The following is a 17,437-nucleotide window of genomic DNA, read 5'->3' as shown; positions in this document are numbered from 1 at the left end:
TATTTGAACATGCAGATGATAGAGTTCATGGTTCTAGTAAATTTGGCTAAACTCAAGCTTATTTTGATATAGGTTAGGATGAACTGTTAATTTAATTCCTGAGTTCTTACCTCAGTAAAAATTATAAAAATCTGCTAATTACATCTGTAATATTATATTCAAAGCTACTATATTCAATTTTTTCGTCAATTTAGGTCACGTTAATTGCATATGATATACATTAGATGATAGATCGACAGTTTTTCATAAAGAAATAGTATATGTAGTTAACTTTGAAGGGTAAATTGGTAATTTTTCATAAAAAATAGTGTAAGTTATCTTTGAAGGATTACACGCTAGATCCGCAACCTGAAATGTTAAGAGCTTATATGAGCTAAAGTGTGTAAGTTAACTTTGAAGGATAAATTACACTCTAAAGTGTGTCAAGTAACTTAAGTTGACGAAAAATTGGATAAAATAACTTTGAATATAATAGTAGGGATGAAATTAGCAATTTCTAATGAATTTAGAGACTTATTTTACTAAACAAATAATTTAGGGATCTAATTTTCACTGAGATTATAGTTCAAAAACTAAATCGACACTTCATCTTATATGTTAAATATATTTTACATTTTGAATATGTGATACTATTTCGTCTCACTGTATTTGGTCTTCATGTTGTCTGCAGTCGGAGTCTATGGACAAATAGTTTAGGGGATGCTAGCTAACTTTCTTCTGCCCTTTTCCATCTTGCCTTTCCCACTCAATTGTTGCCATGTGTGCTCTATTATCTCTTAAAATTTAGTTGTTTTTTGTCAAACATAATACAATTCATCAGTAAAGATGGCTATTACAAAGTAAGGAAAGCTTAGAAAAGGCAGCCCAAAACAAACAAGTAAAAGCACAACCCAACTTAAGAGAAAATACAATGAACATGCCCAAACAAGAGGCCGTCCGTAGTAAATTCTAAACTAAAAACCCTAGATTTGAAATAAGAAAAATGCCGACTCCTCCGAGCACAACAGTTCATAATGTTAGGAGGAAATCTGCTTAATTATGATTCCATTCCATGCACAACGGTTCATAAAAAAAAACATGCATGATAATTCTTTTTTTTTTTTTTTTTTTTTTTTTTTTTTTAATAAACGATAACGTTAGTGAGTTAAATTGTTAAATGTTAGGAGGAAATGAAATCTGTGGAGATCAACTCGTACCATATTACATAAACATTATTATTTTTCGCCACTGCGGTAAAACGACATCTACAAACATGCATGATTATAGATTATTGTTATTGATTCCATAATCCTAGAACTAGAGAAATGTAATAAGACTCTCACAATAAGACTCTCATGGACTCTTTGCAACCTCATATTTTTTACATTATATTTTATAATGCTAGCATCGGAATTGTGCCAAAAACGTAAATTGACGGAAAGTCTATTAAAAATCCCACTTTTAAGAGAGTATTCTTAACATTTTCCCATAGAACCAATGCCTTAAATCAACTGAAATCATTTTTGTGGATTAACCAACATGAAACTGAACACCCAAGCAAGAAATTAATGTGACGAAATTATTGTATGAATTCCCATGTGATTACGAATTAAGTGGTCTACGTAAACAGACGACTAACCTTTTTATATCTCTTAGAAAATGATCCAGATCGCACCGTACGTCATCGGTGACTGTTACTTGCTAAATATCAGCAGCGACCGACTATTCAACTTCAACACTTGTCAACAACACACGTAAGAATTAAAAGAAGAGTATCTCAAATGATAACAAAAACGAGTTTTTATATAATAAATTTGGTGGAGAAAGATTATGAGAGATTAACTCTTCGGTGATAGTCGCATCGAGGCATATATCTTCCCTTGTGGTGGTGATACCATTACACCCAGAAACCCTTAGTCCGTCCGTTCTCCATCATTTTTATTAATAAATAAAAAAGAAAGTAAACGCCACTTACTACGTATTTGTAATATCATTTATACTACTTCTCTAATAAAATAAGACATACCAACATCTCATGACCCTCATTATTTTGTCAATTATGAGGCATGGATTTAGTTAAATTTCTTATAGTCCGATTTGGTTCTGTTTCTTTTAGCCCAGCCCAGTATGATTCGGCCCATATCAAATTCTACACAAAACCCTCGTCTTGGGTAAAACCCAATACAAAAAGCCCAAGAGAAAAAACATTTTATTTATTTCTGTAACTCGTCCGAACACTCACCGCCACCGCAACTCAAGACCCTTAAACCCTGCTCTCTCAACACACTCGATTTCCAGAACCAGACGTCAAAACGGCACCGTCTTTCCTTCCCAAAATTCGACTGAAGAATCTCGTCGTCAGCTCTGCAATTCAAACTTCGTATTGAAGATGTGAGTTCCAATTTATTTTCGCACACTTTCTGTTTGGTTCCCGGGAAAATTTCACTTCGCCTGGTTTCTAACGCACCGCAAGGTTTTTTCAATTTTCAGGTCGAGGATTTGCGTCAAGAATTTGCCCAAGCATGTGAAGGAGGACCAGCTCCGGGAGTTCTTCTCGGCGAAAGGAGAGATTACGGACGCGAAGCTGATGCGGACGAAGGAGGGGAAGAGCCGGCAGTTCGCGTTCATCGGGTTCCGGACGGAGAGGGAAGCTCAGGAGGCCATGAAATACTACGACAGGTCGTTTTTAGATACTTGTAGGATTAGCTGTGAGATTGCGAGGAAGGTTGGGGATCCGGAGATTCCTCGGCCGTGGAGCCGGCATTCGAAGAAGGAAGGGGGAGGGGGTGGAGGCGAGGAGAAGAGCAAGAAGAAGGAGGAGCGCGGTGGTGGAGTGAAAAGCCGGAGTCTTGAGGTGAAAGATGAGAGTGGTGATGTTAAGCTTCAGGAGTTTTTGGAGGTGATGCAGCCGAGGGCTAAGTCGAAATTGTGGGCGAACGATGCAGTGGCGGCTCCTGTGGCTGAGAAAATTGGGAAAAGCAAGAAGGAAGGCGAGGAGAAATCAGGAGCTGAGAACATTGGAAAAACCAAGAAGGATAGTGAGGAGAAATCAGTTCCGGCGGCTATGGAGGAGGTAGAGAAAGGTGTTAAGAAGAATGATAAGCGCAATGTAGCTAAGGACGATGTTATTTCGGATATGGATTACTTCAAAAGCAGAGTGAAGACTGAATGGTCAGATTCCGAAAGCAGTGGCTCAGAGGATAATGATGATGATGGTGATGAGGAGGAGGAGGAGGAGAAAGAGTCTCCAAAAGTCAATGCAAAGGAGCAAATTAGAGTTCACGAAGAAAAGGATGGAGAGAAGGGGCCTTCTGAGGATGCTAATGGCCAAGTAATTGACGAGAGCAATCCGTCATCCACTTCGAATGATGAGAATGAAGAAGCTTTCGAGAGTGGTCGTCTTTTTGTTCGTAATCTGCCATTTACAGCAACTGAGGAGGAGCTGGAAGAGGCTTTTAGCAAATTTGGAGATGCACAGGTCCATCTTGTTATTGATAAAGAGACGAATCGTTCCAAGGGATTCGCTTATGTTCTTTACAAGCTTCCAGAATGTGCAGAAAGGTACTCATTTTGCTTCAAAGCTCACATGGTTCAATAACTTAATGATATCATCCATGACAAATATCATGCTATGTAAACCTTGTACTTCTCAAGTTTCATACCATGCCTTGATATGCCAAGGCCCAACTTTTTCCAAGTTTTGTGTCCTAACAAATTCAAAAGAAGTAGAATTTTGCCAAAGAACCGTTTCAATTCCCAGTTTATCTAGGTTGATTTTTTTGCGTTCAAGTCTCTTATATTGGTTATGGTGTTTGAGCAAGTGCATGACGTTTTGGTTTGCTAATTCACACATGTTTTCTTAATAAATATCATTGTTGATTCGTCTTTCCTCTCTTTTGGTGAAGGGCATTAGAAGCATTAGATGGTTCAATTTTCCAAGGAAGATTGTTGCATGTTATGCCAGCAAGGCAAAAGAATCCAACTGAGAAGCTAGGGTAAGTAGTTATCCTAAATTGCCTGCTTACCCTAATGTCGCTTTTCTAGGGAATTTTATTGTGACTACTCTTTTATTGGGATTTGTTCTGACTTCGTACTTGCACTCTGTGGTTGAATTTGACATTGCTTACCCCATAGGGCTGATGATTCAGCAAGCCAAGCTTCAAAATCTCTTAAGAAACAAAGGGAGGATAAGAGGAAAGCATCTGAAGCTAGTGGTGATACAAGAGCATGGAACAGTTTGTTTATGCACCCTGATACGGTATGTTAAACACAGTTACAAACTCACAGTATTGTATTAACACACACTTTTTCCAGAAACAGGTGGTATCTGAACATGTTTTGATTTTGAGATTGTTCTACCGCCCTCCATACTTCTCATCATTTTAATAATTTCTCTAATACATGCAAAACCTTAATTGTTTTGTCTTGTTTTGACGCTGGTAGGAATAGCATCAACTTTTACTGCCGTGCTTTATTGAGTTACTTTCTTTTTGTTTGATGATGCTTCATTTCTTATTTTTGTTTGACAGTGCTTCATTTCTAATTTTATATCATATTAAATAGGTTGTTGAGAACATAGCTCGGAAGTATGGTGTGAGCAAGGGTGATTTGCTTGACCGAGAAGCTGATGATCTTGCTGTACGGATTGCTTTGGGAGAAACTCAAGTGATTGCAGAGACCAAAAAGTCTCTTACAAATGCTGGTATAAATGTGGAATCTTTAGAGAATTTTGCTTCTGGGAAAACTGATGGTGTTAAAAGAAGCAACCATGTTATACTGGTGAAGAACTTGCCTTATGGTTCTACTGATGGTGAACTGGCGAAGATGTTTGGGAAATTTGGGAATTTGGAAAAAGTCGTTCTCCCGCAGACGAAGACATTGGCCTTGGTATGTATTCGTGTGTTCTTTCATCAAAGGCTGTTTCTTAATTTTGATTTAGTTTACAGCAGATGTGCATCTGCTAGGTTGATGTTAAAAACATGTTTACTGTGTTTTCATCTTGTATTTAGGTTCTTGTAAATTATTTTCTGGAAATCATGTTCCTGACTGCTAATTAAAAGGCAGTTAGACTCTCTACCTTTCACATTTCAGTTCAGACATCATTGTAATGATTTGCCTTGCGAATGCATAAATTCATCTACTGTTTTGTCAACGGTTTTTTTAATTCCTTGCCCTACCACCTGATATAAAATTTTTGGCGTTCTGATCAAGGTATTGAAACTTTTCTATGTTCTCTAATATAGTTTTATTTAAGAAAAGAAGGGATGAGTGAGATACAAGAAAAACTGTTTTTGATAGGTATATCAATTTTTAAGTGACCCTACCGTAGTTCAATAGGTCTGAAGTTGTTCACTAATTTGGAGAGTGGACTTTTTGACTTGTAGTCTGATAGTTTCTGGTAGTTTACCGGAGTGTGGAACAAAGCTTGACGATGGTCATTCAGACTAAGGCAATGAAAGTGTGGAAGTGGCACGGTTCTATGAGTCATTAAGATTTTTTGAAATCTGTTTTGACTGGCCATACTTGGCTTGCGTCCATCCTAGATTAGAAGAGATTAGTTTGGTGATGTCTAAGAAAATCGGACACTTTGCTTTTGGTTTCTAATTAGTTGAGTTTTTCAACTCCTCTTTGACACTGGCTGATCAGATGCCTTATTATGTACTTTTATTCTCCCACTCTTTTGATACTGCAGAGAGGAAGAAACTTCTAGATTACTGATCATATTAGTCTACTATGATGTTGTGTTGTTAAAGAGTGATTCTCTACTAATTCTTTTCTTGAATTATTAATGTTCAGGTTGTTTTTCTTGAACCTGCTGATGCTCGAGCAGCTTTTAAAGGTTTAGCATACAAGCGCTACAAGTAAGTGTTGCAAAATCTTGTATGTAGGATCCATTTTTCATGTTGTATCCTCTTTGTTGGGGGTTTTGTGTGTTTCTGTTTTTTTTTTTTTTTTTGGGGGGGGGGGTTTGGGGCGGGGCGGGGGGGGGGGGGGGGGGGGGGGGGGGGTGGGTGGGTGTGGCTGCTGCCTTCTAATATTCTCATAGTTTTGAAACGAGCTGGTTTTTATTAGCTTCCTTGAGTACAAATAAAAGATACATAGTATAAAAGAGAGTAAAACAGAGATCTATTGACTTTGATGGCTTACTTATTTTTACTTCTCATATCTTTGCCCTTGGGTCAGTGACAGAACGAATTCTCAACAAATGTAAGTCCCGACGAGTATAAGGCCCAGAACCATGCCCACAAAAATGAAAATTGAAAATTTCCCTTATCCACTTGGTATCTTTATGCACAAGTATATGGGTTTCTTCTGTAGGATATCTGTTGTGGTACATGATCTATTGTATAAAAGCAGGTGCTTATGTAGAAGAATAAAAATTTGTGTAATCTTTGTTGAAAATAGTTGCTTGATCGTCTCATCTGTTGATATGGGCATTTGTACCAATAGCTGCAATAAATTCTTTTTGTAACTCTGTTACTCAGTTATGTCAGACACTAACCATTCTTTTCCCTATGTACAATGATACAGGGATGGTCCTTTATATTTGGAGTGGGCTCCTGGCAATGTTCTTACTCCAAGTTCAACAACAGAGAGCATTGAAAAGAACAGTGCTGTTGTTGGTGAGCATGATGTCAAAAGGGTTATGTTAGAGCAGTATGTGGGAGGAATAGCAGATGTGGACGCTGATCCAGATAGAGTTGAGGTTGATGTTTGTATGCTTTTCTGTTTTTCTGTAGTTTTATTTCTTCTTCCTCATTTGTCTACACATCTATTCTTATGACAAACAAATTTGGTGTGCCCACGTCTTACCTTCCTAAGTGCAGTTAAAGAATGCTCACAATCCTTTGTACACAATTAGTATTGCTAGGAGACCACCATCTATGGCTGGGTTCCAACTGACCCTACTTAAACGCCTTCAAGTGTTTATTGATGCGAGCTTATAATGCTGCCTTAGTTGATGGCTGTTGTAGCCATCCATAGAGCCTTTTATATACGTGTATATATATGTTGTATACTATAAGTGTATGGTGTATATATGGCTTGTGTAATCTTGTTATTCAATTATTTGATTTTATCATCTAATAGGAACCTATGCAAAGCATTGTTTGTGTTACTGCTACAAGACAAAACTCTAGTTTGTTGATGAGAAATTCTGCAATTTTAATATTGTGCAATTTATCTTCCGTTTAACTGCCATTTAAAGTTCAATAATGTCAAAATTGTGTATTCTTTAGGCATAACTTTTACCAGTTGACGAAACTTAGTTGATTATTCTGTTAAGAGATTAAAGCTGGTAACGTTTGGAGGTTTCCTTATAGCTTTACATTTATGCTGCCATTTCTTGTCTACTAATTTTTACACCTGTGGCTTATTTTTGTTTTCTTTTACATTTTCCTTGCTCTGTTACGTCTTGCCTAGCCAATATAATAATTATTTTGTCTTTGTTGTGTAACATTCTCCAGTCACGATCTCTATATGTCAAGAACCTGAGCTTTAAGACATCAGACGAGAGTTTGAAAAAGCATTTTAGTGGACAAGTGAAGGAGGGAAAACTATTAAGTGTCAAGGTAATAATCAGCTGCCTAGAAGCGGTATTTTACTTGATATATTTTCTTGTCTATATCCTGTTTTCTCTATATGCAGGTAAAGAAACACTTGAAGAATGGCAAGAATGTTTCAATGGGTTTTGGTTTTCTGGAGTTCGATTCTGTGGAGACAGCCACAAATGTTTGCCGGGATTTACAGGTGAAGCCAGAATCTGGTGAAAATTATTGCATTCGGTGTACAATTGGGGAAATTCATTGCAATTAATATTTACCATTTTCTAGGGAACTATTTTGGACGGGCATGCTCTTATTTTGCAACTTTGTCATGCCAAGAAAGATGAAGTGCCTAAAAAGGTTGACAAGGATAAAAGTTCGACAAAATTACTTGTGAAAAATGTAGCTTTTGAGGCCACAGAGAAAGAACTGAGACAGCTATTTAGTCCATTTGGCCAGGTGAGTTACTGAACTTTGATGAGTTACTAGATTCTGGATCGTCTAATATTTTTCGTGCAGATTTTGTGCTTATGACTTGAAGTACGTCATTTCACACCTTGTTTGATTGTATCTACTATAATTCTTAAACAGTAAATTTTAGACAGTTTGTTATCCGTGAACCCTAAGACGATGTTGTTTTAGCCATCACTGTGTTATCCCGTGTCCTTGCTCCCTACGGCAATTTTCCAATGTATTGTCATTCTAGAATCGCCTTTAATTTCTTGTTATATGCAGATTAAAAGTTTACGGTTGCCAATGAAGTTTGGACAGCATAGAGGATTTGCATTTGTAGAGTTCATCACAAAGCAAGAGGCCGAAAATGCTCTTAGAGCGCTTTCGAGCACCCATTTGTACGGTCGTCATCTGGTAAGGCATTGAAAGTAATTTAGACATGTGAATCCTCCTTTATAAAGTAGAAATCAGCTGTATGACTAGTTCCTACGAATTGCAGGTTCTGGAGAGAGCAAAGGAAGGTGAGAGCTTGGAAGAATTACGAGCGCGAACAGCTGCTCAGTTCGCAGACGAGCAAAACGGGGTTTCCAGGAAGAGGAAGCACTTGGCCACCTCGGACGAAGGCAAATTCAAATTTGAGAGAATTGAATGAGATTTCAGTTTGTTATGTACCGTCTGCGTTAGATGATTATCTGAGTTGTTGTTTTCTTTTGTTTTATGGTATAATTAATTTTAATTTTGTTAGGGTAGCCCCAGTTTTGCTTTGATGGGATCGTACAAGTTTTGTGTAAATTAACAAATGCTACTCTGATTGCATAAATGTTCAAATTTAATTGGTCATTCACCACACCAAAGATGAACACCCTAATTAACGATCGAGTTATGGAACAATTTACGTCGGGAAAATCCGCTTTCATTTTATGGAATCTTGTTTATTTGCTATGACGAATTTATGTTACGTATTTTCAGCATGCTGTGTGTCTTTTTATTTAATATAGTTAAAACACTTTATTAATTTAAAAAAGATTTACAAAACTAAAACTGATCATTTTGGCCAACTTATTGTCAAATTTTCCCTAAACTATTTTTTCAGCTAATTTACCCCCTAAACTATATAAAAAGTGGCAATTTTTCACCTTACCTTTGAACTTTTTTTTTTTTTTTTTTAGTACAGCGACATATTTTACACTAAGGGAGAAGGGAAGTTCGACTAAGCTGTACAATTATTATTATTATTATTATTTTTAGTACAGTGATATATTTTATATTAAGGGAGAAGGGGAATTAGACTAAGCCACACAATAGGCAATCTAATTTGGGATCGAATTCGTCATTCACGAGATTCGAACCTAAGACCTTTTCCTTACAAGTGAAGAGGAATATCATTAGACCTAGTACTGAGTGGCACCTTACGTTTAAACTTTTAAACTTAAACAGAAATTCTGTTAAGTCTTAAGAGATATTATCTTAACAAGGAGAGAAAATAATTTAATATTAAGCACCAAGATCCCAATTTTTTAAGCACCAAGATCCTAATTTTTAAGTTTTCTTTCCACCCACGTAAGCAGTAGCTAACTAGTAATTGATTAATTTTTGGGGTAATTTTCATAGGGGTACCACGTACTAAGTAACTTTAAAATTGTCTAGGCCCTAATAGAAAATAATTTACATAATTTACGGTTAACATATGTCCATATGAAGAAGGTTCCCTTGTATCTAGGTAATGATCCGTTTCTTAAGCATTAAGACCAGGTCCAAGAACAACCCAGCTCTTAATCAATAATCGATTACATAAAGGCTCGTTTGAAAGTGTTTTTAAAATGGCTGAAAACGTTTTTTAGAGAAAATATTTTTGAATTCTATAAGCACTTGGAAGTGCTTTCTGCAAGAAGCACTTCCAAGTGCTTTTCCACGATTCACTTGAATTTTTATTAAGGATTGGTTCCAAAAATATTTTCACTAAAAACGTTTTTGCTATTTTAAAAACATTTTCAAACGAATTTGTCAACTATTTGGTTTCGTGTTAAACTAATGATCATGCCAAGGCTGAATGTGAGCATGTGCTTAAGCGCTTTGATTACAATGGCGATAACAAGATTTCATTGACTGAGTTCACTGATGCACTCAAAGCAGTCGGCTCTTCTTTGCCGGACCAAGTCCAGCGAATGAAGGAGATCGACAAGGATCGCAATGGCTTCATTTCATTCGAGGAGCTGTTCGATTTCCAACATGCCAACCCTGATTTGATGAAGTCGTCAAGCGACTGTAACAAAAGAAGATTAATTGTATTATATTTACCCACCATTTCTTTCACAAAAATTTCTCTCGTATATACAAATCGGTCTTGAAGGCATGGTGATAAAACGTGGTGAGTAAAAAAATGACATATAGCACTACTCAAACTTTTTTTATACAACTTAATTCAAACTTTAAATATATAGTACTCATATGATGAGACTTTTTACTTATCATTCTAGAAGTTCATTAATTTACATATTTATAAGGTTTTTTGGGTTCATTTATATACCACGTCTAGCTTTCATGTGTTATTAGCCATAAATTTTCTTTGTCACCTCCACCATTGTATGATGTTGTCAATTCACTCACATAACCCGTGTATTTATTTTAATAATATTATAGTCCAAGTCTATAAAAATATCAATCTTGTCGTTCATTAATATTAAGACTTTTGATTGTGATCGTCACTTGGTATATTAATCCATGTGTTATAAAATGATTGATATTTTGTGGACATAAGACATATAACTTAAGCATAATACTAATGATACATGATACTGTGATTATAACACGTGATTAGTAACACTACGTTAGGATACATTTTTAGTTGCGTGTGATGTATCTTCCCTTCCCTTTTTAATTTCCATATACCATTTCTAATGAAATATAGTTTTAAAATAAATATCTCGTGGTTTTGCGGCTGCTGATGAATAAAAGGAGTCAATAGGCTATGTAGCTTTTGGCCGCCAAGTAAGATTGAAATTTCATCTAGCTAGAACGAATGTAGTCAAACTAATACAAGATAGTGATCGAGTTGTGCTACAAATCCACACAACTAGTCAAATAATAGATTGCACGTTATCCCATACTATTATTGCTGCTCCCCCTATATCCCAAATCATCAAAAATTAATAATAATACACATAAACTTTGACTTCAATTACATGTTAATTAATTATTTGTGCCCGCGAGTTTTCATTTATTCTCTGAAGAAACAAGAGAGGACGCTTATTTTGTCAAACTACTACAATTTCTTTTAATAAATCGATTGATAGAAACTTAAAAGAAAGGAACTGTGATAATATATGTTATTCATGCAAAGTCCCGCATGCTTTGTGGGCGTGTCTATTGCCCTAACTATGTTACTAGCTACCTAGCTAGCTATAACTAAATAGAAATGATGGATTTAGAACACAGTCGACCATTGGTCTGAGCTCATCCCAGTTTCCGTTCGATGTTAACATCTCATATTCATTTGGACTATTCGGAAAGCTTATGTAAGAGTATGGATCGATTACTTCGTCTTTCAAGCTCAGCTGGTCTCGGAAGAACTGGTTCCCTTCATAAATATGATCATTATGGACAAGGGGACTCCTCTCAGATTGATCCTTAGCAGCCAAAGCACCAAAAGTTGTATCTGACTCAGAACTGCATGTTTTAGAACTCGAGTCAGCCACACTTTGTTTGGGATTCAAGGTTGTCTTATGCCAATTTGATGTATACTTTCCACTCGAAGTATTATTGCGCTTCATAATCCGGCAAAGTGTCCAAACTTCCTGCAATCATATGAATATAATTAATTAGTAAACATATAACATCTTTATACTGAATAACAAAAACTTTTCAATGGACAAAAGCAATTTTCAAGATATTATATTGTTAAAAAATATTTTCTCAATTAGGTCGTTTTCGGTGGTTAAAAAAAAAATTATGTCGTTTTAAATGTGTAATCTAATTCAGAGTCTGATAATTAGTGGATGCCAAACATCGAGTAAGAAATGTACAACTAGGAATATTGAATATATAATACTACAAATCGCTATTTAAGATGAATTAATCTTACAGCTTCTTGAGTACTGTTTTTGATGTCAGAGGTATCATTGCTTGAATTAGCTGAAAGACGAAACTCGTGCATCATCCAATCGGTTTTGGTGCCTTTTCCAGCGCTCCCTCTGTAGTAAACTAGGGATTTCTTCAAGCCAATGCAGCTGTGAAAGTCTCCAACCGAATATACAGGTTTATCAATACCAGTGGCTTTCCAAAACCCAGACTTTGTCACCCTATTAGGTCTTATGCTATTTTTGTATTTCTGTCCCCTTCTGCAAAAGAAGTACCACTCCTTGTCCCCAACACTACCGCTAGCTTCTGCATTACCAAATGGAGAAACAAAATTTGAGTAAACACAAAAAATAATACGTAATTTCACTGTACGTACGAATCGATTAATTTTCTGCATGCATGCTTTACTCACAAGTTGTATCTACATAAAATCATGAACAGATACGTTGGAAACAATTTGAAGTAGTTAGAAACTGAAGGAGATAAAGAAGCATACTTGGAAGATCCCAAGGGTCATATTTGTAAATATCGATATGCTTGATTAGGTCAAAACGAATGGGTTTGTTCTCCACCTTCCTACGAAGGTAAAACCTCACAAGCTCTTCATCAGTAGGATGAAAGCGAAACCCAGGAAGCATATTTGCATCTTGATCCTTATGAATCATGTTATTTGAATCACAAGTACTCATCATCTTCTGATTTACCACCTCCATTTCTCTTTAGCTTCTTTCTCTTGGTGTATTCTGATTATCCATTTATATATTGGAGGATTTATAGCATCCTTCATAGTGTGAAGAGATTGATTTGGTCAAAGTCGCGTGTATTGACTGACAAATATATATTGAAATTGTCACTTTTGGGTGGGAGGCAAAAAAGGTTAAGAAGTGAGGGAGATAATATCATGAGATGTTTGGACTTAGAGACAAAGACAATTATAAAAAAATGTGTCGTATTGGATTGAAAATTATTCCTATATTAGAATAATGCTAGAGAGATTAAATTTGTACATAAAATTTTGTAAATTAAATTACATGAAAATTGATGATTGAATTATTACTTAAACGTTGATAAACGTGCTTATTTTTTATTGGTGACACATCATTTAGTTTGCAAAATAAGTCTACAAATTTAATCTTCCTTGCATTACTCCCTTTATTAATAGGCAATTAATAGAGGAACATTTGACTAAATTTACAATTTAAAACAAATTGGGGCAATTATGTAGGAAAAATTGGTATCCGGTTCCTAATTTCTAATGTTCATTGACTAAAATCTTATCAATTTTTAGATTTTGATCAAAGTCCCTAGCATTAATATATTAATGAATTATGATGAGTAGATTTTATATTATTTTGGTTAATATTTTGGAAGAATTTTGATATTTTGAATTGTATTTTCAATATAGTACTTTCGACTTTCTCTGGAGCAAAATATGATTAAACGAACGAATTTTGGAGTAATTCTAGTTGGAGGATGTTCGTCAATTAGTTAGTTTAATCGTATCAAAATATCATATTTTTCCACCAAGCAGTGATATTCTGGTGAATAAATAAAGGAGCGATGAGCAGTGTTGGAATAGTGACGTTTTGTGCTTGACTTGCGTTTTTTGGAGCCCAAGATGACCTCGGATGGGTTTGTGGCCTTCTGGAGATGTGTTCAGAACGTTCTTATATTTATAACAAGCTATCTTGGGCTAGATCTGGAGGAGATTTGAGGTTAAAACGTGGCTGGACAGCTTATGTGCAGTTTATCCTAACTTAATTAGGACTTTATGTTTTAATGGGTTCTTTAGAGAAAGATCCTTGAAACTCCTATTTTCCAAATAAAAACCCATCTAGTATTAAACATTCAAATAAAATCCAAGTTTCAAATAGTCTACCATATAGACAAATATGTAACCAATTATTACAAAATATTTACAACTTATGCCACAAAATCTTAAATATGTCAATAAATATGATTACTCACCCTAATTATAGCAATTAACCCCATAGGGAAATTTTACCTTTCTTGTATCACAAATATTAGTAACACACACACACACACACACACACACACAAAAGAACCAATTAATATTCTTTTATATTGTAGGCAAATTATTTTATTACATACATTAGACATTTTTTATTTGTTATTATATTTGCGTGTTAAAAATAATTTATCTATATTTATATGTAAAATATAGGTAAATTAATTTTGAATCAAATAAAATTTATTTTGTAGGCAAATTAAAATAGTAGTTACATTATTTTGGTAAAGTTAAACATTGCCTAAATTATTTCGTAAGTGATAAACCAAGAAAAACTGACACACCCTGACCAAAATCAAGGCGTGCTGGCTCGGGCGGGGATGTGACAAAAATTATCTCCATCAAAATAAAACAGTAGATACATTATTCTTTTAAAAGATTAAACAATAAGGTAAATTGTGACATCCCACATCGCCCAGGGAAGTGATCTTTATTTGTATATTCTCATCCCTACCTAGCACGAGGCCTTTTGGGAGCTCACTGGCTTCGGGTTCCGTAGGAACTCCGAAGTTAAGCGAGAAAAGGGCTAGAGCAATCCCATGATGGGTGACCCACTGGGAAGTTGCTCGTGAGTTCCCAAAAACAAAACCGTGAGGGAATGGTAAGCCCAAAGCGGACAATATCGTGCTACGGTGGTGGAGCGGGCCCGGGAAGTGATTCGCCCCAGGCCGGGATGTGACATAAATTATATTGTAAGTACATTATGTTTGTAAAAAAAAAAAATGGAAAATTGAAATTCATAAACAAAAAGTAGTAGATATACTATTTTTTTAATCAAATTTCCTTTATTTGTAGTTGAATTATTTGCAAGCATTATTATGTATATTGGGTACATTTTATTACTAATATGTATGTGTGCAATAATTTACCTATATTATTATGTAAAGTATAGATAAATTTATTTTGAACCAAATAACATGCTTTATCTTATAGGTAAATTATTTTGCATGTATTTTTACATATACTAGGCAAATTTTAGTACTAATACATATGTCCAAATAACTTACCTATGTTTTTTTTATGTAAAAGTCATATTATAGTGCCCTTTCAGATTTTCATTTGGTAAGAAAATGACAAGATTAAATTAAAAAATCTAATTATATGCAAATTTGAAAAACAATTACTAAGTCTTAAGGAAAGTATAACATTAGTGCTTTTTTTTCATTAATCCCACCCTTCAAATCTGCATAGAATTAAATGTATACATTAAAACTGTAATTAGGGGTATTTTAGGCATATGAAAAATGCAAAATGTGTAAAGGCAAACAAAATTAATTAATTTTCTTATGTGGAGCCTAGTCATGGATTTTATTCAAGTAAAAAAATTATGTCGGGTTTTATGTAAAGAAACTTAAGTTTCAGGAGCTAAAGTCATATTTTCAGTATATTTTATTATTAGTTAGCATCCTAGTTTATGGCTGTGCTTTTTGGTTCTTAGGGATTGTGCGGCTGGCTTTTTTTGCTGATATTTAGGGTTTTAGTCAGCCCTAGTTTATGGCTACGCTTATTATTATTCAACTTTGGAGATAGAAAGTAATTGCTAGGGTTCTTGGAGATTTTCTAGTTTTAAGGTGTTTTCATTCCTTTTATTCCAATAATATTTTTTATGATTTTCATTGTGAACATGCATAACTAATTCCTTTTACTAGCATGAAGCTTTGAGCCTTAGCATGAATATGTAATTTTTATTTAATTGCTTATGATTGATTGCATGCATACTTTGAATTATTAAACACCGTGATTAATACTATATAATTATCTTAATGCCTGCTCATCATTAGGATATTTAGAAAAGTAATTTGATGCAATTTTGATCGGAAGGTTCCCTGAAATTGGTGATGGTTTCTTGTGATTAATAATTGTAATTTCACTTAAGATGAACACCACGTCTTAAGGGTTCCATAGTTTTTCAAAGGGTTTTCATAAGGGTTGCATAGTTTTTCAAAGGGTTTTCATAAAGCATAATAAGTTTCTTATCACATCTCGGCCCGGGCCCTTACCACAACCTGGGCCCGACTCTACTGTAGCACGATATTGTCCGCTTTGGGTCTCGATCATGCCCTCATGGTTTTGTTTCTGGGAACTCACACGAGAACTTACCTGTGGGTCACCCATCCTGGGATTGCTATCGCACGCTACTCGCTTAACTTCGGAGTTCCTACGGAACCCAAAGCTAGTGGGCTCCCAAAAGGCCTCGTGCTAGGTAGGGATGAGAATATACATATAAGGCTTACAAGATCCACTCCCCTGGGCGATATGAGATGTTATAATCCACCCCCTTAGGGGCCCGACGTCCTCATCAGCACACCACGACTAGGGTTAGGCTCTGATACCAAATTGTCACATCCCAGCCCGGGTCCCCACCACATCCGAACCCGACTCCACTGTAGCATGATATTGTCCGCTTTGGGCCCCGACCACGCCCTCACGGTTTTGTTTCTGGGAACTCACACGAGAACTTCCCAGTGGGTCACCCATCATGGGATTGCTCTCGTGCGTTACTCGCTTAACTTCGGAGTTCCGATGGAACCCAAAGCCAGTGAGCTCCCAAAAGGTCTCGTGCTATGTAGGGATGAGAATATACATATAAGGCTTACAGGATCCACTCCCCTGGGCGATGTGGGATGTTACACTCTCATGTGGAAAACCTAACCTTTAAAGTGGCATGTGTAGATCATAAGTAATTGGTAAAATTTCATAGGATTGCTAGGTGATGGTGGATCCCTAGTGCTTTCTGTAATTTGATTTCTACAAATCTGTTTCCTTTTTCTTCATCTTTAATATTGCATAGTAGTTTCCTTTATTAATTAAATTCGTTTTATTAAATTAGGTCATAAAAATCAATCATCTCAACTTTCTGCTTTACAATAATTAATTGGAATTTGATTTGCTTCAATTTATTTAATAATTCATGTGGAGAACGACCTTGCGAAAACTGTTTATACTACAATATCCTTGTCATTCTTGCAAGTATTATAGGAGTTTTTAGCCCGTTTGTGTGTGTAGTAAATTCCCTATCAAATTACATGTAAGTTACATAATTTTTATCTAATTCTTTTAGAGTTTAATACTCACACCCTTATTAAACTCCTAATTAATTTTCAATTCAAACATTTCCAAAATATAAAAAATAAAACTAGAATAAGTTTGTACAATCTTATATGTACCCATTCTTAAAGGGAAGTGTTATTGGCACTCCAAAAATCTCATTTTACACTCCTCACAAGTGTATTTTTCTTTCCTAATATAGAAAGTTTGGAGTGTAAAATGAGATTTTTGGAGTATTAATAACAATTCCCTTCTTAAATATACCAATTTGTTATATGAACCTTTTTTGTGTTTTTGAATAATGTAC

General features: G+C 35.4%; 2 protein-coding genes across 2 annotated transcripts; one reads left to right on the top strand and one right to left on the bottom strand.

Moving 5' to 3' along the window:
- Positions 1-668: 668 nt before the first annotated feature.
- LOC137728796 (nucleotide/nucleic acid binding protein) lies at positions 669-8,830 on the top strand. Its single transcript, XM_068467562.2, has 12 exons — positions 669-2,370; positions 2,470-3,540; positions 3,885-3,974; positions 4,114-4,237; positions 4,543-4,866; positions 5,776-5,840; positions 6,511-6,685; positions 7,446-7,550; positions 7,627-7,728; positions 7,812-7,982; positions 8,259-8,390; positions 8,476-8,830. Coding segments are annotated over exons 1-12 (2,514 nt in total). The 5' UTR covers positions 669-2,368; the 3' UTR covers positions 8,629-8,830.
- A 2,488-nt stretch (positions 8,831-11,318) lies between these two features.
- Positions 11,319-12,816, bottom strand: LOC137730351 (transcription factor JUNGBRUNNEN 1). Its single transcript, XM_068469413.2, has 3 exons — positions 12,550-12,816; positions 12,058-12,359; positions 11,319-11,770 (listed from the first exon to the last, which is right to left on the bottom strand). Exons 1-3 carry the CDS (start codon positions 12,764-12,766, stop codon positions 11,372-11,374), a joined length of 918 nt encoding a protein of 305 aa, XP_068325514.2. The 5' UTR covers positions 12,767-12,816; the 3' UTR covers positions 11,319-11,371.
- Positions 12,817-17,437: the final 4,621 nt, after the last annotated feature.

Source organism: Pyrus communis, chromosome 10, assembly GCF_041283825.1.
Source record: "Pyrus communis isolate YQ-2024b chromosome 10, ASM4128382v1, whole genome shotgun sequence".
In the NCBI taxonomy this organism is placed as follows: Eukaryota; Viridiplantae; Streptophyta; class Magnoliopsida; order Rosales; family Rosaceae; genus Pyrus; species Pyrus communis.
Note: the sequence above shows the minus strand (reverse complement) of the source record. Positions and strands in the feature narration are given on the sequence as shown.

Coding starts and splice junctions, on each gene's coding strand:
- LOC137730351 (XM_068469413.2), bottom strand. CDS start 12,766: ATGGAGGTGGTAAATCAGAAGATGATGAGTACTTGTGATTCAAATAAC. Junction 12,360..12,549: donor TGACCCTTGGGATCTTCCAA/GTATGCTTCTTT, acceptor TTGGTAATGCAG/AAGCTAGCGGTAGTGTTGGG. Junction 11,771..12,057: donor AAAACAGTACTCAAGAAGCT/GTAAGATTAATT, acceptor ATATGATTGCAG/GAAGTTTGGACACTTTGCCG.
- LOC137728796 (XM_068467562.2), top strand. Junction 7,729..7,811: donor ATGTTTGCCGGGATTTACAG/GTGAAGCCAGAA, acceptor ACCATTTTCTAG/GGAACTATTTTGGACGGGCA. Junction 8,391..8,475: donor ATTTGTACGGTCGTCATCTG/GTAAGGCATTGA, acceptor TACGAATTGCAG/GTTCTGGAGAGAGCAAAGGA.